This window comes from Pteropus alecto, unplaced genomic scaffold (assembly GCF_000325575.1).
Source record: "Pteropus alecto unplaced genomic scaffold, ASM32557v1 scaffold70, whole genome shotgun sequence".
NCBI lineage: Eukaryota > Metazoa > Chordata > Mammalia > Chiroptera > Pteropodidae > Pteropus > Pteropus alecto.
Genome location: NW_006431912.1, coordinates 1,104,609 through 1,129,028, shown reverse-complemented (window position 1 = coordinate 1,129,028; position 24,420 = coordinate 1,104,609). Strand labels below are relative to the sequence as shown.

Genomic DNA, 24,420 nt, shown 5'->3' with positions numbered 1-24,420 from the left:
TCTTTCGTCTCTAAAAATGTCATGATAGATGGTGTTTTTTTTTAAAAAAAAAATACATAATGGCAGTGTTTAGAAGTAGAATTATGTATAATTCTTTCACTTTTTCAAGTTTCCTGTTTTTGCAATTGCTATAATTTAGATAAAATATTTAATGAATCCATAAATAATACAACTGTATAACAGTGATTTTCTTATTAATGAAAGCAATTAAAAATAGAATACAACCACCATCTTTTTCAGAAAGTTAATGTCTTGTTCACTTAAGTTTTTGCTGGAGATCATAAATTCTTTCCAGTAACTGTATTTCTATGTTCAAAGAAAATTTACAATCGTTCTAATCATACTTGGTGATAGCAAAATCATGTAAAGCTAAGGCTTTTTAATTGATTACTATTGAGAACCCATAATTTGATTTTTAAGAGCTGAAAACTGGGTGAACAGATGAAATCAGGCAAAATAATATGAATAACCATCACCAAATGTAGAAATAATCTTTCCAACTTGAGCTTATTTAGGTAGCTATTCATACTTGTAACTCAAATCTCTAGGTATTGTTGTTAGAAAAATATATTTATATATATAGTAAAAACCGAAGAAAAATTCTGTATATAGGACCTTATCTTCTTTCTTCAAGTAGTATTTAATAAATTTGAATTGGTCTTTGCCATCAGTGGTCTTAAATTCTAAAGATGTCTAATCTTTTATGTAATCAGACACCTTCCATAGTGTACCTATAATCTCCAACACACTAATAGAATTTCAGTACATGAGAAATACATATATATATAAATATATATATGTATGTATCAGTAAATATATATATATTTTAGTAAATTCTTTAAATAAATATGGTGCTTAATACCCTTAGAAATTACAACTTTAAATATAAACCAACTCCATGTAATATGTAGACATACCTCATGCCTGAAAATAATCCTGGAATATATTTAGAAGAGTTTGCTTATGATTAGCTTGATGATTCGCAACACCTCGAAGGTGGTCATTGCCCCAGAGGCTGCAGATTCTTTTTAAGTAGTTTCATCATAGTTTCCACAAATATCCTTTTACTAGAGTATCTGATCTGGAAAGTTCTACTAGAATTAAAGAAAAAAACGCCTGTTAAATTCTTAGCAATTTCACCACTGATAGAGCATCTTTGGGAAAGCAGGTAAGAAAGAAGGCCCAGTTAGCAGTTTGTCTGTGGACTTTTCTTAAGCCCCGTTGAATGATTGCCTTATTTTGTTGACCTCCAATTTTAATACAAGATAGAATATTCACCATTTAGTGCTAAATATTATTAAGCTTAAAATATAAGATGTGCGTGTCACTTGAAGTGATGTCAACATTAGTCAGCCTAATATACCATAATTGCTTCACCAATGGACAGAAGGCAGTCGATTTTAGACAAGTCACTCGGGGACATGCTCAGATAGGCTGAAGAATTCTTCCCTTTCCCCAGCATACTTTGTGGTCTGGAATTTTACATTAAATTCTTCTGGTGAAAAAGCCATTCTGCCTTCAAAATAAACCTTTTTGCATTAAAAGTTTAGAAAAGAAATATAAACAAAAGAAAGAAAAAGAAAATTTCCCATAATTCCAAACCCCCAAATAACTAGTATTAACATTTTACTTTATATCCCTTTAGGCTTATTTTTCTGTGCATATTTTCTTTACCATAATTCTTAAAACTGGGTTCCCCGATGTCTGAAGTGACCAAGGTTTTCTCTCAAACCCATCTTATCTTCTGCCTCTCCTTGAGAACTCACTTCTTTATGCCTGAGTGCATCTCTAAAACTGAGAGGATTCCTGTTTTTTCCCAGTCATGGTTTCCTGTGAAGCTAAGAGAACAAACTCGTACGTTATAAGAGAATTTAGGGAGTCATGCAAGGATATATTTCACTTTGAGGGACAGGACTGAACCCTAAAACATCTCGGATGGGCATAATCTTCAGAAACGATTCTGCACGACCCTTCCATCTTCTCTATTCTTGTGTCTACCACACTGTCAGGGTTAGAAAATTTTGCTGATAATAAACCTAAACTCTTTTCCACTTTCAATTTCTCATGCGTCTCCCTATAAGCTCAAGATCCTCTTTATCTTCAGAAAAAGTGACAACTTTAAATATTTGATTTCTTTTCAGTTTGAAATATTCTCCGATGTTCGTGCTGAAATCTTGTGGTGTGGGGATTTCCTTAGTCACGAGGGCTAAGAGCTGAGAGGGATCTCAGTTCTGCGCCTTGTCGTGCCTCTCGGCAACTGGCCTTTCCTCCCAAGAGTGTGGCACAATTTGGCCAGAGGTCTTGTGGGGGACCAAGGAACACCAAGGAGACACAATGCTGATGAAATGTAGAAAACCCTGCTTTGTACTCAGCAGCCTCTGGCCCCACCAGTCCCGTTATTTGAAATTGATTAGAATTCTCATCTTGAAGTATGGAATGTTGAAAGAAGTTGTATCTTTGATTAAGGAAAAGACAGAAAATACCCAAATATGATCTTGAATCCCTGGAGAGATCCTCACATCATTTAGACCAAGGAGATATGCCTGATTTAAAAATCCGGAGTAGGAACAACTGAGTCACTTTACCCTGACCAAAATACAGCAGCTGGGATAATTTTATGAAAAATGTCATTGTTATGAACACTGTAGAACACTGCTCCCATTGGTAGCAGAACATTGCCGATATTTTTTAATGCCCCTGCCTGTCCCTTCCCCACTTCACCTAGCAGCAGCCATTTTGTAGCCTCAATCACAGTCCCCAACTCACTGAATCCACCAGGCTCTCTCTGCCAGGCTATGAAAGAAGATAATTATCACATTTCAGTTGCTTCTATATTTTAGTTATTCTTTATCATTCATTAAAAAAAAAAAAATTACAACTAGCATCTTCTAGGAATCTAGAAATCAATAACAACCTTTGTTGACATAAAAACAGCAATTTTACATGGTTTAACCAAAATGTAACTTGGAAAGAGGCATTCTTTTCTATCAAAATAACCTTACTATCTTGTGAATAATCATAATTTGACGCCAGTTTGTTTGTTTGTTTGTTTGTTCTGGAGGTAAAATCAGGGAAAGGAATTCTCCTCTTTCCCACGCCTCCCAAGGCCAGTGCTAACTCACGGTCTGTGTTTTAGCACCATCTAGTGACATAAAGAGTATTTGGAATGAAAAACAATTCTCAAAATCATTTCTTCATTATTTTTTAGCAGGAGTTTTAATAAGAACTTTATTGTCATACCTTTTTTTTTAAAGAAATATCCTCTTTAAATCTTTTTAAGAAATCATATTATACAAGTATACATTTCTTTTAGGTTATTATGTTCAGTTGTTTAACTTAATGAAGCCCATATTTTTCTCTGTTTTCAGTGAATCTTTTTGGTTAATAAATGTTTAGAAATACCTAAGAAAATCTGAGATTAGTGTATGGAAATAACATTTAATCCCTCTCATGGGCTAGTACATGATCCATCTCAGTGCAAAATTTTTCCATAGCACTATTATAATCTCCTTCCTAAATACCTCATCATTCCCAATGTATTTTTGACATTGACTGATTGCACTTTCGCTTGAAGGGGCAGAAGAAAAAGAAATGACCTTAATTTTTAACCATTAGGCTGTGTGAGAGAAAATCTCAGGGACCTTTTTGTTACCAAGCTTTAAAGAGTGAAGAGAATTACAAAAGCATTAAAACTCTAATGACAGTTCTTAAAGGGTCGAATTCAAGGGGAGTGAGAACTGCCCTAGAACAAAAGCAAAAGAATATTTGAACCCTAACTTAGGGGCTGCGTAAAACTGTTTCCATCTCTCCCCCACGGCCTACAGTCGCAGATGCCTCACTCTTTGGTCCTGCAGTACAAGTGAAAACGTAAAAGATTAACAGTGCATTTATGTTGGGGACATCTTGGATTAATCAACTAGGCATAGGGCAATGCCCACTTATAATATTTGTTTGGAACTTTTATTTACACTTCTGCCAATATCATATGTGTCATAGTACAGAAGATAAGAATTAATGCTTAACATAAAATTTATAAAGTATTATTTGTCCCACCACAAAAACAGTGATCTAATATTTGCACACATAGGGAATGATATATCTAATAGGTTATTTACTGCAGCAGTGTTTGCAAAGGCAAAATTTAAGTCAACCTAAAAGTCAGTTAGTAGAGCAGATAGGTACCTGAATGCCCAGAGGAGGGACGGACAGGGAAAATTATTTTTTCACTTTTTATTTTGAAATATTTTATGCACATAAGAGAATCTTCTACTGGTTATGTAAAATATAAATAATAATACTAAAATCAACAGATTAATAAATAGAACCCTACCAATATTTTTAATGCCCCTGAGTGTCCCTCCCCAGTTTCATCTACCTGCCTCCTCTCAGAAAGTAACAATAATTTTGATTTTTGTCTTTATTATTGAGAGGGAGACATTTTACCTTCTTCTCTTTTCTCTTTAAATTGTACACCATTTAAAGATATAGATTATGAAAAAATAAATGTATTAAATTAAAAACCAAAACAAAAAAATATACTTATTATTATAACAGAGTCAAAAATATTTTTACAGAAAAACAATTGTAGTATATCTTTTATGAACTAATGTTTACTTTTAAATGAGCATTGAACATGAATTACCTGCAGTGCAATTTCTCTTTATCCAACTGTCAAATGCAGACTTTTATTGGAATGAAAGTCTCAGAAATCTTAGGTTAAAATATTGCCTAGGCAAAAGGAGCAGTTAGGGAGTGAAGTAATCTCATTTAAAATTCTTTATTAGTGTATTTGATATTCAATTCTTAAAGCATAAATTAAGCCTGCATGATATAATGACAGTGTATCATTTATCAGATTTATTTCTGCATCATTCAAGATTTCATGCCTAATGAAAGACATCATGGTCTGATGTCAGCTGTTGGCTAGTTGAATACTCTGTTATAGGCAGTGTGACCTTTCATCGCTGTGAGTTGTTTATATGTGGTAATGAGCCAGGTTTTTCCAGTGACCGAGTTAATCATAGTTGGCACCTTAGGCAGCACCATTAACTCCTTCAGAGGATAATGCTATAGGTCATTGTCCCCAGGCATAAATAGCACCTCAGTGACTTAAAGAATTAATGCCAATTTCAATGTCTCAGACATTTTTTTTTTTTTTTAGAATTTCTTAGAAAATATTTAGACTGACTTTCGCCTAGGTGAGTGCCAGATGAAAAATTCTCAGAACAATTCTGGAAAACTTGGACCAATTAAAAATTTGGCACCCCGTTATGTTACCAGTGATAGGCCTTTGTAAATTCCTTAAGCTCATGCCAAATCATTAATCAAATGGAATGTTACTATAATGGGCTAATATTCACCGAGTGCTTTCTATTTCTCAGGCACTGTTCTTGGCACCTAACTTATCATTTCATATTATCTTCACAACAACTCTTTGAGGTAGATATCTCAGTTTACAGATGAGGAAACTGAGGTACAAAGAAATTAAATACAACTTGTCTAAATTCACACATTGAAGATATAGCAGAGCCAGATAATCTGGGTTGTTATGTAGTATCTAACAAGACATTTGAAATTTGTGTTTTAGAAAAATTTAACATTCTGGATGTCACCCAGATTACCTATAATCTCACCTAATATAGGCTCCACCCCAGAGGAAACTTGCTCATTCTAGGAGAATGTGAGGGGGCTAAAGCTCTTGTAACTTTTCTCTACTAGTCTCACTTGCTGATTCTTTTGCCACTTTCTATTTCACTAGAATTTGAGAAAGGAAGGGCTATCAGAGATAGGGGGTCCTATTGGTTCTGCCTGGTGTGTGTGGATATGTTGTCATTTATTCAATAAATTTTTATTGAGTATCTTCCGTGGGTCAGGCACTGTGTACATCTACAGGGTGGTCCCATTTTATGTGAGACATGAATCCCTGAGAACCTTATAACTCATGATTCAGATAACATTAACAAAGAAAAGAATTTCTTTACTAGCTAGTATAGCCATGTAGCAGAGGTGAAATAATTTTTTTTTTTTTAATTTACTTAGCTTGCTTATTTTGAAATTCTGACATTCTTGGTGAATTTTTAAAGATAATTTTGGGGCGATTTTTACCTCTGAGGTGAGACTTTAGTGATATTTTATGTTATCCTATTTTAAATTTGCATAAAATGCAACAATGCTGGATATGTATTGCCTGGGATATTGTTTTGTGGCTGAGGAATACAGGAATAGTGTAGAAACTGCTGCTACTGCCACAATATTCACAGACAATGAGAAGTATCTGGAAAATCCTTGCAGGCCGGCCCCTCAGGATTTCAAACAGGTACATGTAAACGTCACTAAATACTGGGAGATTCTTTAGTGTTATATGAAATTAAGTTGCAAGCAATATCAAGTCTTCACTTAAAGCATTTTTTAAGATCACGAAGCCATTTTGAATTATTTTAAAGTTGGCCCAAGTTCAAAAAGTTAAAAGAATCCTTTTTGTCAATAGGTCTTGGCCAGCCTGCGAACTGTACGAAACAACTTTGCTGCATTAACTAATTTGCAAGATCGAGCACCTAGCAAGTAAGTTATCCTCTTTCCTTTCCTTCTTGTTGAACTTTTAATACAATGTTTTCTCAATTTGATTGAATTCAAGGCAATATATTAGATTTCTGAGTCCTTGCCTTATTCCCTAACCATTTACACTAAGTCATATGATGTCCTGTTAATTTTCTATCAATACTTTGTAATGATGGTTCTAAGATCAGAAATAAAGCAGTATGACAAATAAATACGGTGTCAAAAATCACCTAGCATAATGAGCCCTCTGCCCAGTTATTTACAGTGAGGGTAAATAACTTTATAGTTTGGGCTTACTCATAAATTAACTATGGATAAATAATCTCATCAAGCCTTAATGTCAATCCAAAATCATCCTCTTAATTCTAAGACAAGGGTTACTTAGAGTAGCACCACATCATAGCAAAGATTGATTTTTCTGCTGGTACTTACCCTCAGATCAGCAGCATTATGGAGAAAATAAAATTGTAATTTATGTGATAACAGGGGAAGCATTTGAAAGAAGGAAAGCTGAGATAGAAAATGATTATAATTTGGGGGTTTTAATAGAGGTGAAATATCTAAAAAGAGGAAATAATTTTCTAAGATTCCATGGAAAACTGATTAGTTATTCAAATGCTCATTATTTTGACAATCTATTATTAACAATAAAATGTTATCATTAAAAAATCAACTCTAAAGAATTTTCCAGAAGAAAAAAATTCTTTAAATCAATATTAAGAGCATTGCCTTAATATTGGCAAACAGTTGATCAGACAGGTGTGAAGGCATGTGAAGGCAGCAGACCTACGTTCTGTTTCTAAAGAGATGAGGCCCATTCTATGCAAGACAGAAATTGTCAAATGACGAATAGAGACAAAACAGATTAAAATGGAAAAGATCAGCTAGAGGATATAAAATTATAGTTTATGCTTGATCTTGACTTATAGTGTAATGCCCAGGGTGACATTATACATTATACTATCCAAACAATATTATCTGATAGACTCTACGTAAAAGCTTCTGTGGTCTCTCTTTTGGTCAATACAGTTTTGTATCTATTTTACTGCTGCAAACCAAATAAGCCTCCTTGGGTATCAGAATAGTAGGATTCAATCTACATATAGCTAAGCTCTATTCTATTCAGTGATAGCAAAGTGGATATGACTCTGGCTCACTACATAATGCCTCTAAGAGAATCAGAATTTCCCAGCTGGGCGCTCACAGATCCACTGAAACACTTCCAAGTTCACCCTTGGATTTTGTGGAAGGCATGTGCTACTTTGTGCAATCCACCTTTTTATATTCTAGAAGAAAAAAATCCAGGGAAAATTCATTTGACCCCTGTGCTTACTCAGATGCACATGGCTGACTTTTATTAACCCATTACTGGTCCCTATCACATTGCTCTTTCTTGCCCTTGAGACTTTCATCCCAGAAATGAGTTCTGGTTTATTCTTTATTAAATGATTTGTCACTGTAATCATGGACCAAACATTTTATATTCCCTGCTTATCATTACTTGTTGAAATATCAAATCTCCAATTGCCATTTGCAGGATTGGTAGTAGAAAAGATAACAAGTAATGAGTCAATGGTTTGGTTTTCTAAAATTGAAGAAAAGTTTTAAAATATTCATTTGATACTTTTCCCAGACAAAATCAATACTCTCTAAATTTTCACAGAGCAAGGACTAAAAAAGAGAAACTAATATATAAATTATTTGAATAATAAACTTTTAGCAAGAAGATAAAATATATTGACCAGAGCTATATCAGAGTAGCAGTTTAAAACACTAATCCTTCTGTTTTATTTAGCATTAATCGAGTTTCAATTTCCTCTATTTTATTTTATAATAAAAACCAAAATAATTCAGAAGTAAATTTTGGTGCAATCAAACACAGAATTTCAATTCCAACCTGACATCAGTAAACTGAAGAGCAGAGCCAAATTCTGTCTGGAACCAAGGCAGTGAGAATTTTAAAAGTACCAGACTCCTTTCCCTATGTATATCCCAGCCCTGCTAAGAGATTCGTTATCTCGGGAAGGCAGATTTGAACAGGACTCTATGAGAGCTTGCCATCTGCAAAGATGTGTGGCTGTTCATTTAGCTTCCACAAAAGCATCCTAAAAATAAGACAGCATAGCAGAGCAGGCCCTAGAATCACAATCCTTTAGTTCAAATCTCAGCCTTCTAACTTTCTACAAGTGATTCAACTTTCCAAATCTTTGTTTTCAACCTTGGCAAAATGAGAACAATGAGACTATCTGCCTTGAGGTTTCTTGTTCTCACAACATTAAAGTGCTCATTTAACATAATGTCTGACACATAATAAGTGCTAATTATGAGTTAGCCACTAACAGAAGTACCAAAAAGAAAATTGTAGATATCCTTGAAATTTAAAAAAAAAAAAAAAAATTAAATCATTATATTTTAAAAGCCTCCAGTTGTATGTAACAACTTTATAAAGTCATATTTCAAAAACTTGTAATGGGAATTCCAGAAATAATATTCTTTTCAACATCATTTATTAAGCATTGATTGAATACTAGATACATGCTGCTGGATTCTGTAGAAAATACAAATTAATCATATAGCATTTTTATTTACCTCAGGGATTTATAATAATCTGTGGAACTTGCCAAACATGAAAAATTAGAGAATACAGGATAGAATTTATTTATGTACCTTTAGCTTATAGTATTTCTAAAGTCTCTATAGCATCTATTTGGACAAGTAATTAATATACCTCTCTAATAAATGTATCAGAGATCCTTCTCAATATAAGAAAATAGAAAAGAAAAAGTGTAAATAGCTTCTCTAATTGAAATATAGTTTATAAGGATTCATTCAGATCTGATAATATACGGGCAATCATGAAGATTTATGCCAAAAGTAAAAGCTTCTTAACACTGTATTAGGGAAACCTATTGTGAATTGACTGCTTTTTTCAAATTCAGAGAGTCTGTGTTTCCTCTGTAAGCCCTGGCTTAACTGAATAGTCAATCAATAAGAACTTCCTCTTCTATGTCTCTATGACATTTATATCAGCTTTTATTTATCCCAAAGTCTGTCACTAGAGATTGATTGATTGATTGATTGATTGATTTTATTTATTTTGACATGTGTGATCTGAGCTCTAGTATGTGGTGGATGCCCTGAAACTTGACTGGCTAGACTGAAAGAAATCTTTATTTGCATGTCCTAACTTAAAAATAATCTTTTAAATTAAAGTAGTATATCTGAAGTGACTCAGAGAGTCCTCAAATCAACAAGTGCCCCATATTTACTGCTTTGTATTTTCCTCTCTTTTTCAGAAGATCACCCATGTGCAACCAACCGTCAATTAACAAAGCCACTATAACAGGTAAGAAAGATCTGTCCAGGAAGCAACTATGTCTTCTAAGATTGGACAAGATAATAACACCAGTTTTATAATGCAATCGTAATTTTTTAAAATAATTCTTTCTTTCTTCTCTATATTATTTCTCTTATTTATCTCACAAGTTGTCCATTTCAGCTATTACATGGAAAACCTTTATTGATATACCACTTTTTGAACCATTTAAATTTATGTTTGTACTAAGTTTAGCATTGCTCTGGGCATTAGTATTTTGAGAGCTATTTTTATCAGAATGATATTAATATATCGTAGCTTGGTTTAATGAAAGCAAAAGCATAAATAAAAGATACATTCTTGGTTAATCATTATCCCAGTTGTGTGTAGGAAGGAACACCCTTGCAATAGTCCTGATTTGGAGCCAGAGAGTTGAGAATAAATTCATTTTGAGAGGGGATAGAAGAAACAATTATACAATACAGAAAAGTTCAATGAGATCAAAAGAACAGATGTTGGGGAAGAGAAATAAAAGGAAGGCTGAGGGAAGTAAAGGTCAAACAAATAAAATTATCCTGATTCCTGGGACTTGGGACTTCCATGGGACTTGACCTCAGCTGGACCAAAAACAGAACAAATTATCTCATTTTGCTGAAACTGAAATCAAATTGAATTCATTTAGTCATTTATTGAAACCCCAACGGAGTCATTAAAATAATTGCCTAGAAAAGAAAACCTGCTCTCTAAAATTATTACCAGAAGAAAATTAACATATTCTCTAAAATAGACCAATATTTTATTTAATTGAAGATGTGTTCCATGGACTCCAACTCATAATATGTTGAGTAGCGCCTTATTAAGTTATAGTGAGTACACTTTACTTGTAAGTTAACTTCATCACATCCAGTGGGTACTTTTCCACTCATCTCCTTGGTGATTGCTACATCAGAGTTGAGTCTGGAACACTTGTTAAGTTGTTTTTTCCTGAACTTTTTTTTTTTAATAAGACTTGTGTTTTAGTGAATATTAAATTGTCAGTTTTCTTTTCTGTGTTTATCTTTCAAGATTTTATTGGTGATGATTTTCAACTGTCAATTCATAGTCTGTGTCTGGTTCACCAGTGTTCTTGACATTCTTCAGGAGATGAACAATAAGTGGAAATTTCTGAATACCAGAGTTCTTTGGGTACCATATTTCTTCTCAAGAAACCCAAACTCAATGTCAATTTGCCTAAACTGAGATTGAGGTGTGGAATTAAACTCCTTTGATTATACATTCTTTCCTAACTATATTGAGGAATGAGCAAGCTGCCTTGCGTGAGCATGTGCCTGGGGCCTTTAGAGACCACATGGAACCTTGTCCCCAGCCCTAATTAGGGCACTAGGTCTGACCTTTATGAAGAGGGGCAAACCCTCTTGCTACCCCTGACTATTTTTGCAATAAGCAAGAATCTGACATTGCGGTTTAAGAAGAATGCAGTGCTATTTTGGTCCCTGAAGCCCTTTGTAGCTTGAGGTCACAGATGAGCCAACCCCACGGGAGCAACCTCCCAGAGGATGATGTGTCCAACAAGAGATAGTGGGTACTCAGTGGTCAGGGCAGCTGTCCAGCCACCCTGGCAGTTGCCTAACACTGATTAAGGAGAGAATAGCTGCACTCAAAGGGCACAGACTTAGTCTTGAACACATGTCAGAGATTCTACAGGAGTTCCTGAAATGTTCACATAGTATCGAGGCATGGGAGCAATACCAGAGGGAGTTATTGAAATCTGGGAATTAAGGCTAACATGGCCTCATTTTTACCCACAAGCTCCTGACCTGGGGCCTAGAGACAGTGGGGCTACAGAAATATCTTATCTAGAAAGGAAAACTAATTAACTGTCATTAACTGCTTAGTGCAGCTGTGTTTATCACAAAGCACAACAGGAAATTAACTGACTAGAAAAATGAAAGTCATTTTCCTTAACCAAGCATAGTAAACCAAGGTGGGAAAGTGGAATGCAGGGGTGAGGGAATGAGGGCAACCTCAAGAGAAGTTTCCCTTCTCAGAGCTCATTCTGAAAAAGTGGGCCCTTAAAAACATAAGTAATGTCAATAGTTGTGGTTGAGGCTTTAATGAAAGACTTGAGACACACAGTAAAGGTGATACTTGTGAATTCCTTCCTTCGGCAGCTGACTATTCAGGTCCTACCTCCAAGTTTACACCCCCTATTGTTGGAACCCACCTATACTCCTGCAGTAGTCCTGGGGAGGGCGGAGAAGAGTGTTTAAGAAATTCAGTGGAGCACCTTTCTGGATGAACTTGGCCTTCTTAGAAATTTTGGTTAGGGTCTAGAGGAACAGTGTAGCATGGTTAAGATTGTGACTCATCTAAAATGCTGCTGGGGTGCACAGATTCAGGGCGCCCCTGGAAGGTGACTTCAGGGAATATCCTGGGGTACCCCTGGACTCGTGCAGTGTGGGTGCTCTGCCTGTCTAGAATTCAAACTATTCTCTATCATGATACGTGTGTGGTCCTGAGCAGGTTACACACCCTTTCTCTGTTTCCTCATTTATAAAATTGTGATCATACATCATATAGTTATTGCTAAATTAAATGAGTTCACATGTGGGCTGCTTTTAACACAGTGCTTCACAGAGTAAGCACTCAATACATAATTTTTTATTTTGTTTTGCTTTAATTTCGTTTTGTTTCTAGGACCCACTATGTATGTAGAACTGGGAGTGATGGAAAGAAAGGCCAGAAAGATGAAAGAAAGAAAGGCAAGAATGAAAGAAAAAATTGCAAGGTTATAAGAGTAAAAATTATGGAGCCCCCCCCAAAAAACTGTCAAGATGGAAACATTTTCTTTGTGCCTGTCAAAAAATGGGGCCTCCTGTTCTTCCTTACTCTGTCTCTTCCTCTCACCACACCACAGACATCGGTGCCTTTGTGATATGGATGACAAACTATTATTCAGGATTATTTTCAAAATCTAAGAACTTACTTTTGAGTCATAGCTTTTTGAAGGAAAAAAATTAACTATAACTTTTCCATAGATCAATACTCTTCGATTTCTTAAAAAGAAGAGTTAAGAACTTTGACTGTCTACCTATGGCACACTGTGTTCCAAAGCTTTCTTCCCAAGAACTTAGAATGCCCTTTCCCCCTTTGAGATTATTCCATTTGACAAGTTTGTTTTTATATCACTAGGGTTAAAGCATTTTAGTTGCTGCACATAAGAGGTAAATACATAGCTGTAAAATGATTGAAAAATTTTTAAAACCTAAAGCTGCCAAGTATAAGTACATTTATAAAAGAACCTTACTATATATAGCTATTTTGTTCTTCAGTGTGATATAACAAAAAGATAGTGCATGACATTTGGAGCTTGAGTGCAAACCCTGTCTCTCTCATTTGCTTTATCTTCTCATTTAAAGAATGGAGATTTGAGGACCTAATTCTTGTGCTGTTGCAGGAATTCAAGGAGAGAAGTTAGATAAAGAACAGAGCTCTCCGCAAGTTATAAGTATCTCACCAGCTGTTTCTTTCTAAAACCCTACTCATGCCTGACTTTTTTTGTTCTTCCTAAAGTTAATTTAAAAACTGGTAGAGGAGGAGGACATTGATGATATATCAGCTTTTCTTGAACGGTTTTGTTTTCATTTCATTTACGGTTTTGTTTCAAACAGTAGTGACAGGATATGTTTAGGAATCCCTATATTACCGAGAGCCAAGGCTCACCTGCACAGGTCCTTAGCAGGTGGTGAATAACACAGCTAAAGAGTGTGTTGAAACAGGAGAGGGCAGCAGAGAGTGAGAGATGCCCAAGCCGTACCTGTATGGTGCTGTTTTGTCCTGCTTTCGAATTATAGCCATGTCTCTTTGGGAGGAATTAGTCATTTTAAGCATCATTTTTAAACAACGTTATCTAAAGGAAAGCCATTTCATGAAACCTTGTCATGTCTTTACAATAGCAATTTTCAATATGTTTCTAATTGCTATATTTTTAAGCCCTTAATTTAATCATTTTTCAAATTGAGGATTCTTGTGTAAAAATGTAAGTCGGAGAAAGTTTAAACTTCTCTATTTTAAAGATGAGAGAACTAAGACCTAGTGAGAGAAAATGCTATTTAGAGGCAGAGCTGGGAATAAATATAGGATTTCTTTTTCTGAGTCCAGGGACCTTCTTATACCCCTTTAAAATCATCCTTCAAATTAGGTTAGGCTTCAGACCCACCATAGAAGTATATGTTTTGGAGAAACTAAACAAACTATTAAAGAATATTAATTTTTGAGCAATAAATATAATATTGGATTTTTTGTACATGGACTCGAAATTTAGAAAATATTATATCCCTTCTTCTCACTAGACAGATCTTTATGTTTAGTACTGTTTCAGTAATACCTATTGATTATATCTTAGAGGTCCTCAGATAAAGATTAGCAGCCTAAGGCAAAGGATGTTTGGCTTTTGACTTCTGAAAATAGAAGTTCTTCTATCCAACCAATAAAATGAGTACAATTGCCTATTTTTAACCTATAGAGGGAGACACGCTATGCAGTGACAAGAATAAAACAACACAAAAGTAGTTTTAGTCCAGAAAAAATTTGATGTAAGTCTGAATATTCCTTAAAAATGCATTCTAAATAGAATTCAGTCAGTTGGTAAGGAGAGGATTTAAAAAGTAAGCTACCCAATAATACTGGTCAGTCAAAACACAATGAGAAGAAGCATAATCTTGTATGTTATTGTTTTTCTAAAGCACAAAGCAGTTCCTAAAATCCAACAAGGGGAGAAAAACAAGAAGATATTTAAGTAGAACAATTATTTTGTTATTATCTGGACCAATCATTTAAGATGTTAACCTTATGAAAGGAAGGAAACTAAGCAACAATAATAATATCACTATAACCTTACATAGGTCTGCCTTTTAAGTCTCTGTGTATGTGTGCACGCGTGTGCACGTAATAAAAACAAGTAGTGTACATAAGGAAATATATATAGTGTATATAATATGAAATATATATATAAATGAGTAGTATGTATATTTAAATAAGTAGTATATATATATATATTATATATATATAATATACAACACATATATATAGCACTGATAATAGTTGAAAGCAAAGGCCAAGTACAGAAGGCAAAAGGCATCTAGGTGAGGGAAACATATAAAGCCTGAGGAGGTGCTGAACTAAAATGTGTGTCAGGGTGGTGTTCAGGGAGGAGGATGAAGACCAAGCCTTTGCCGCTAAAGTCTCACCTTCCTTAACCACTAGCAGGCACTAGCTTCATCAGCTAGTTCTTTTTTTATTTTTATTTTTATTTCCTTTAATAAGAGCAAAGATTGTGGTGATGCTTTAATAATTGCAGAGAATGAGTACTCAGTAACCTTTTTAGGAAAGCGATTGCAAAAATGCTGAGAACACATTATGTCTAATAGCTTTAATAAAAAATTAATAAAGATTGTGTATGTGAGTGTTTATACATCGATTTTTGAAGTTTTTTTGCTTGTTTTACTTTTATACTTAATATATCCAATGACTGTTGAGTGTTCTAAATTTTTTAAGTAAAAGGAGGTTACTTTTACAAAAATCCCCTCATTAAAATGACTTTTCTGGGAAAAACATTGAACTAAAAGATTTGCTTAATTTCAATTTTGGTTAAATTGTTTAAATTGGTTAAACTTATAATCTTTTAAAGGGGTAGAAGTCTGTTTTCTTCCTTTTATTTAAATAAAAGGAACTATAACTATTAATATGTGAAAAGACCAGGTCTGACACAGTGACTTTTCAACCAGGAATTAATTGATTTAATACTTGGCTTTATAAACAGTGAAGAAGACAATGATATCATAATCTGGTGATATTTAATTTAATTATATCTCTATTGCTTGAATATTTGCTCTGGTTATTTTGTTATCATTTTAATTGAAATGATTAAGTGAGACCGTGTGTTCATTTAGTCAGCACAGTAAAAAAGAATGTAAGTCAAACCATATAGGTTGAAAACCCAACTAGCTGCATAATATTGGTCAGTTTACCTAAATTCTCTAAGCTTATTTCCTCATCAATAAATTCTAAGTCAATGATTGGTACCCAGAAAGTATTCAACAATGTTAGGTATCATTATCGCTATAATTTTATTTTTATTATTATTATTATCCATTTGGTGAACAAATATTTTCTATGTACTTTATGTATGGCATGCAATAAGATAGGTTTGGGAGATAAATAGATGAGTAAAATGTGACTACTGACTTCAAGGAATTTATAATCTATGGGAGAAGGAATCATGAATAATTACGTATAATCTAAGTACTGTAATTGAAGCAAATTCAAACATGTATTCGAGAGAGGGGAAAATGGAAAGCTCCCTACTGAGCTCTGAAGAATGTGGAGTTCACCATATGGTTAAGAGAAGACCACCTGACATCAAGGGAACAGCGAGGGTAAGATACGGAAGCATGGAGTGCCTGTTCAGATCAGGAGACTGGGAACAGTAAAGGACAAAGAGATTTGAAAGTGTATGGGAGCAACCAGATTGAGGCTCCAAGATCAGAGGAAAGCAAAAGCATGAAGAGCATTAGAAGCCAGTGTAAATAGCAATGGTCTTTATCTTATGGGTAATGGAAAGTCATCGATCATTTCTAAACAGAGAAGAAAGTATGTATTTTGGAATGACAGCATTGGAAGTGGTATTGAAAGCAAACTGAGAAGAAGAAAGACTAGAGGCAGCCCCATGCTCATTAGGAGGCTGTTATAGACCAAGTACATGCTAGAGATAATGTGCTCGGAACTGGGGTGGTGGTGGTGGTGTTGTGGGTAGAGATGAGAGAATAGATTCACAACTTTTTTCAAAGATATAGTTGAGTAGACTTGCTAGTTGGTTAGATTGAGAAGTGGTGAGAAAAGATGTAAAAATAAATTCATATACGTAGATATACATCGCAGCACTATTTACAAAGGATTGAAAACAACCCAAATGCTCAATAATACATGAATTCTATTTAGGTATAAAAATTCCATAATAAAAGCTTTTTAAAATATTTTATGATAAAATTTTGATAATGTAAAAACGCTTTTATTTCAAAGAATGTTAAGTGAGCAATAGGCACACATTTAATGCATTTTAATTGTGTATATTGGATTTAATTTAAGACATTTTTAGATGTTGACTAGTAACTAAGAAAGGGAGATAGCTTTACCATTTTATGCAGAATGTAGTGACAAACATGTAAGTATTTCTCAGGTCAGTTGTCTGTTTGCCTCTCTTTACCTAGAAAAAGGTACTAATAACACACTGCCTAATGATATCTCAATATTAGGGTGCCACAGTGAGAACTGACTATATTTTCAAGTAATATATTTTGGATAGGGCAGCACTTTATCTATTGATTATTGAGTTTATGCTATGACTGCTCTATTGTCCTCCAACTGATCAGAAAAACTATAGTGAAAATAGAAGATCTAAATGTCACCAAAGTTCACTTCGGTCAGTATTCCTTCCCCACTACCTGACTTAGAAAAAGGCATTATTTCTTAAACCTGCCTGATCAAGGGGTGTTTAAAAGTAAACACAGAAAAACAAATTCCCAGACAATCCAGAAAAAAATTTTAGGATAAAATTCAGGATCTATATTATTAACAAGTGCTCCCAGGTGAAACTTTTGATTGGCCAAATTTGGAAGAATAATAGAACACTGAATGGAGTAGGTGAGAGCGCTGCTGTGCACTATGTATGCAATGGTAATTTGCTGGAAAATTACTGTCTCTTGAAAACGTGTATAGTGACACCCATGCCCCCTCTAACAAACAGTATCATCTAGGACAAGCAAGATAATATGTGAGAAGTGTTCTGTGATTAGTGGAAGGCGATACAAGGTGATATTATTATCTCTGCAATCCTCGTCATCATGGCCGTCATCGTCTAGGCCGTCATCACTGTTATCTCTCAAAGTGTATACAAGATTTTAATTAGACCAGCTTGCTCTTCTCCTTGAAGAAAATAAAGTATCATGCCCATGTTTGTGTATAGAGGTGGGAGTGAATTTGGGAAATGTTAGGTTTAGTAACTGTATTCTTTTTGTCTTCTCGGACACAGTACCAAGTCTCCTTAAAAGAAAAGGGGAAAAAAAGCTGCATTTTGAAGTCACTTCCTTTATTCACAAAGTGCTTTCCACTCATTATGCCTTAAAAAATATTCTAGACATACTCAAAAATACAAGATTATGCTAGGGCAAAGCAATGAAAATTTCTTTGGGTATAATTTTCCAAATTTTACTTGTTAAATGTTGCACTGAATTTTTTAACTTCATGAATAAATAGGGAGTTCGCTCATAGCATCCTTTCTTTTACTATCTCAGAAAATGCTTTAAAAAACAGTTGGATATATTATTAATACTAATACTAATAAAAGTCAACATTTTCTGACATTTAATAAGCACTAAATACTCTACTTGCATAGTCTCTTAAATTTTATGATAATTCAATATATAGATAAATGACAAAGTATAGATTACATCTGACTCAAAGGCAGAACGTTAGCTCCCCTCCTTAAAATTTATTGACATATATGTGAAAAAATATACCATGCACTGTCATATGCCTCTCCCCAAAATTATTCCCTAAGGATTTATTTCCTCTTTATTTTTTTTTTTAAGAAGAGAGCAGAGAATGACTCTATGTCATCTATTACTGAATGTCTGTGAATGGAGGGTAGGACAAGAGGAGGGATAAAATATATGGATACAGAGAAACACTTTGGGATACCGTAAGAAGTCAGTTATATAAGCTAAGGAAAGAATTCCTGCTTGGGATATAGAATTTATCAAGCATTCTTCAATTACCACAATTCTCTTCCTTACTCTTCTGAAGTGCCTGTTATTATGAGATTCCAGGCCAGGAGCATCAATGAGAACCCGCTTAGTCCCTGTGAGAAATGAGGCAGATGAGTATGTCAGAAGGCTGAGAATAAAACAGTTCGTGAGCCTCATACTCGCTTGGCTTCCAGGACCACTCACTATTAAAACTATGAAATAATAATTTCTACCAAGTGGTGATATCCATTATTCCACATGAAATATTATTATTTCATCTTTGTGTTTGGACTTACCCTAGGGTCTTCATATCTGTTCTTGTTTTCTTGGGTACCATTTCTAGTGACAAAATTTCCTAGCTTTCTATCCCCGAAATGCACTTCCTCTAGATATTTTTGATATCTAAATATCTAATGCTTTTTAGTGTGCTATCTTCTTTCTGTTTTTCTGTTGTTCTTTTGTGGTACTCTGGAAGTATTTCTAATTCTATGTGCCTGACAACACAATTTGTTTTTATGACATGGTTTTGATAGTTGCATATTTATTATGTTTCTGATAGTTGCATATTGCACAATGAATTGTCCATGTAGAGAACTTAATTTCTGGTGCCCTCCTGGGTTTGCTCTTTCACTCATATTCAGACTCTAGAATGTAAAAGACTGTGCTTAGGCTCTGAGGACCCAGTGAGGCATAAAATACCTCCACTGAGCTTCAAGACCATTATCTTAGAGGTTCGTGAGATTTAAAAAGATAAAATGTGTTCTTTTAAATGACAAAGAGCATTAAGCAAATATAAAACAGAAGAGTTGTAAATAAATGGAGAAATGAGTAGATAAAAAAGGAAAGGAGAAATGGGGCAGAATGAAATCTCTTTCCTATAGCTCTAGGAAGCTGTCTACACTATAATTTAGCTTAGACACTGGAAAGGGTCTGGGGAACCAGTTAGGGAATTTAGGAAAAACTTATCATCATTAGAAAGTAGAGAACTGAAAGTAGTGTAAATAACAGGTTTTTCCCAATCACCAAAGAGGAACATAGAAAAAGACAGGTAGGTCATTGGAACTGAGACCTCGATTGAGAAATAGATGAGGGTCTCTAAGATGCCTCATAAGTCATTGTGCAATGACTGTGTTATTTAAAATTGATTACATAGAAATTGCCCTAGATTTTCTTTTCCTACAGGTTTTTATTTTAAAAAACAAACAAACAAACAGTTGTAAATTTTCTTCGCTTATTTGATGTATGGCAGAACCTATGCAGAGGAGGAAGAGCCGTGATCAGAAGTCAGGAGATCTGGGTTTTATTGCTGTTTCTTCTCACTCACTTTGTGGCCTTAGACAACTTACTCTATGCCCAGAGTCTTTTCTGTTAAAATGAGGTGCATAATAATAATAATGCTTTCCCAATTCTGAGGAATTGCATTAGATAATCCACATAAATACTTTGGCACCATGTCTGGTAATAATAAATGTTAGAGCTTACTAAAAGGTAGGTAAGAAGTGCTTTATGTATTGAAAAATATCATAAAACTTTCAGTAGGCATTATTGTGTTATTCAATTATTGTTGACCCTCAAAATAGTCATCTTTGTAAACTGTACATGTTTTTAGTCCTGCTGCCATTGCTGAAAGTAATTTGGAAATAGCTTTACTGACAGGTTACAAACCATAGAAGAAAAAAAAATCTCATCGGTTTACTATCACACTTCACTTATGACCAAAAATGTTATTTTCAATATACTTAGCAACTCTAGTCAACAAACAGGATGTCTGATAAGCCTGGATGAGGCTAACTCTAGGAATGAATTTGCTCCAAAGGATAAGACTTTTGAAGCACTTGAAAGAAGTATAACATGGACTCTGAAGGCAATTCCAAGACAGAGTGTCTTTGAATCTTTAGAGTGACAGTAACATATGGAATAAGCATATATGTAGATTTTCCCAGATGACACTCTGAAGGAGACAACTTCATCTGAAGCTTCATGCTTAGTCTGCATTGTAGTCAGTTTGTCTAGAGACCTAGAAAATGGTCTCTAGGAATCTTTTCATCCTTCAACCACACCTTGCACAGTTTGCATTTCTACACATCCTCACTGCCAGATTCCAGTCACTAGAAAGTGTTGAAGGTGTCAGAGAAAAAGGAAAAGGAGAACAATGTGTCCCAACCCATTGGCTCAGAGAGAGGCCCAAGCTTCATCATTTCAACCAAAAGGGAAGCAGAGGAAATGAGCCTGGCATTTTGCCACACCATTATCTCTCCCCGAGTCTATTAAATTATGACTGGGCATTTCCAGTGTTTCAGCATTGTTCTTTGAGGATTCCATACAGTTCTCTCTCTCATAACCTCCCCTTAGATAATGGTATATCAGCAACGATCCTCTGGTTGCAAGATAAAAACCAACTCTGCTAACTTAAGCAGAATGGAATTTAGTGGAAGAATATTAGAAAAATTTCCAATTCTTTAAGAATTAGTGGGGAGGCTGAGAGATCATGGTTGAAGGACTCAATGCATCTTCACAGTTCTAGCAAGGTCTCATTGCAGGAGCAATCTAGTGAGATCCCTGCAACTGTTTTCAGTTTCTTTGTTAATCTGTTTAAGAGTCAAATTCCAGTGAAGGAGTCTAATTGGTCTAGTTTGGGTCTTGGCTAAAAGGGAAGAAGGCATCTGATTGTTCTACAAGACTATAGACCATAATGTAGTAGTAAGAGCCTAAATTATGGGCTTGGATTCCATGGATTCATATCCTAGCTCTGCCACTTACAGGTGTTTCCTCTCAAACAATTCATTTAACCTTTCAAAATCCTAAGCATACTACATGGCACATCCTAAGCACTTGATCATTGTGGGCTATGCTGTTATTAGTATTATCCAATAGAGATGTCAAATAATCTCCTGCAAGAAACTAGGGTGCTATTAGAAAGAGGAAATAAATGCTGGTGAGCCAAAAATAATGATCAATTACAGTGAGATAAGAGGGTTGGCCTCAATATACCATTTATTTTGCTAATATTTTTCCCAGTAAACTTCTCTTTGTGATATCAAAGTTCTTAGAGATCTGGGATGGCACCTGTTCATTAATGTATTCTTAGGAATCCAGTTCCTCTGAAGACACAAAAATGATTTGACTGCCTGGTTATTTGATCCACACACATTTACTGATACCTCCTTTATGCTTAGTTCTTTACAGGGTACCATGATCTGTGGCCCTTGGTTTATTTACAAATGTAGGAATCAAAGCAAGGAATAATTTGCATTCATGTAATTTTCATTTAATAGTAATCTAAATGGATTGTAGTCTAATAAATCACTACCTACTTAGATTTACTTTAAGGGATGCAGGATAATAGGAAGAGAAAGATTATTTTTAAGCCTCTCAACTTTCTGAGACAACATGAAAGTTGGCCTCAGTATATGAATGAGTTGGGTTTCTAAATTCATATGAAAGTTCACTGTTTGTATGTTAGTCATGAATGTCCATACACTGGAATTCCTCAAGGGCCCTTAGAACCAGAATATACTTTCATTTGAAGAACATGCAGATTTTCCAGGAGAAAGAATCTAGAGGAGAATTTGAGGTCCCCTAGAAAAGGCGTTTAGGTTTATCAGTGGGGTAAGATGGCTTTAAATCTCTGAAGATCAATGAAAGTTCATTATATAACACTGCACAACCTCTCTACCTGGAAAGTCAGAGTCATTGTGAAGAGGTCTGTGTCCCACACTGTGGCAGAACCAGTCAGGAAGAACCTCGCTGCCCCTAAGGCTACTGCCTACAGATCACCCGAGGCACTGAACTCTCACTAGGATCTTCCACCTGACCACCATACACCTAGCCCCATGCTCTGGCCAAACTTCTTAAACCACAGTTATGGTAGGCCCAGCCTCTGTCCCTGTATCTGTTCTCAGCCCTGATACCTGTTCCCCAGATCTAACTAACTCTGGCCTGTTCACCATCCTCACCATGCCATGTCACTCAATACAAAGAAGGCTTTATTGACTCTAAACTGAAAGTATAGTCACCCTTAGTGTTAATTTTTTTAAAAGGTATGTATCTTGTTCCAGGGGAGTAGCTAGGCATTGTAAGAGAGTAAGCTTTAGATCTGTAAAATCAATACAGAGAATCCCGACTGTGCTACTTGTTAGCCATTTGAGTTTGGACAGTTTATTATTTGAGCCTCAATTTTCTCATCTATAAAATGTAGATAATAACAAACCTATCTGAGCATTATTATAAGAATTAAATGAGATGAATAAGCACCAAGCCTGGTATTTGGCGCACAGTAGGAACTAAAAAAGAGTTATAAATCTTGAATAAACCATTTTTTTCTTGAGTGTACTATGACACTTACATCAGTGAGTGTTACAGGCAAATGCATCATCTTTAGAATTGGAAACTTGACATAAGGAAGAATGAAATAAAGAAAAAAACTAAAATCATCTTAAATTGCTTTCTTTCACTAATTTGTTTTCTGTTGTCTGTATTCATAAGAAACTAGCTATGCCTACAAAAATGTCTGCCTGTCTTTATGGCCAGTTATTTTCTACATGTTTAAATTCTTAATTATGCATACAAACTTAGTCACTATATTTTCATGTGCAAACAATTAAGACTCATTTAACAGCCCTCCCTCTGGAAAGTTTTGTTCTCCATCTGCCACAAATCAAATTCCTTAGGAACATGTTTGATTTTGAAACAATGTGAAAGTACTGTTCATTTTGTTCAAATTTCATTTATGTATTTTTTAAAGTGATGTAAATGGACAGCCACAAAAAACTCAGCAGCTGGTCAAAATAAGACATCAAAGAAACCATTGAAATGGGGCAAAATTAAAAAAAAAAAAAACTAATATGCTAGGACAAAGCCAAATAAAAAGCATAGTCTGATAAACATTCCTCTGAAACATTTTGCTCATAATAAATATTAATTTTACAACATTTAAAATATCAGCAAGTGGGAATGCACCCCAGTGCTCACTCTGAATCTTAGCAGTCTTGAGCTCACAGTATGTAAGGGAAAAAATGAAAAAAGCCAAAAGGAGAAAAACAAAAAAGATTAAATTTAAAAGTTTTTTTTTTGGGGGGGGAGTGGGGATGAAACATGATAAAAAGCTATACATTTGAATAGTAATAACTAGAAGAATCAAACAGATTTGTATAACATATTTTGTTCATTTAAAAATCAATTTGATAAGTATAGGCTTCCTCACCACAGGTTAAGTCCATTTTAATTTGTTCAATGAGCTTCTCTACTTTAGAACATCAAATAGAAGCTAATGCTTGGTCAAATTAAGAGGGGAAAAATAATTATTAGGTTCTGAACACAAATTAAGTGTCTGTGAACTATTAACTAAAATACAGCAAAGCTTTAAAAAGAGAAGGATTAGCTTTTCTTGAAGATTTTCAAAATTAAATATCACAATTTGGAGACATAGCTTGCTAAAAATAGTTTTCTTTGCTTATATATCCTATTGTTTGGGAACTTGAAACAAACCACCAACACAGTTAATGCAGTAAATCCTCATTTGTATATGAATCAGATATTTTGTCCATTAGCTTTCTAAGGCTTTATAAGCTGATTGTTTTGATATCATTCGATGAAATGTTCTGTAAAAGTTCAAAGTATTGTTATTTTGGGTAGTCACACCTGCACATTTAAATGCCTTTGTGCAAAATGTATTTCAATCTGCTTTCAAATCAGACCTTCAAAGAAGTATAGATTCATAAGTGTGACAGATCGCCTTAGGTG

The 24,420-nt window shown here is 34.7% G+C and overlaps 1 protein-coding gene across 3 annotated transcripts in view; it reads left to right on the top strand.

The window, feature by feature from the left end:
* Positions 1-24,420, top strand: part of PDE4D (phosphodiesterase 4D) — a 748,065-nt gene that overhangs the window by 571,774 nt on the left and 151,871 nt on the right. For all 3 annotated transcript variants that reach the window (XM_015599411.1, XM_015599407.2, XM_015599415.1), the window contains exons 4-5: positions 6,488-6,561; positions 9,855-9,904. In XM_015599411.1, coding sequence (XP_015454897.1) covers positions 6,488-6,561; positions 9,855-9,904 — 124 coding nt within the window. The remainder of the gene's footprint in view (positions 1-6,487; positions 6,562-9,854; positions 9,905-24,420) is intronic.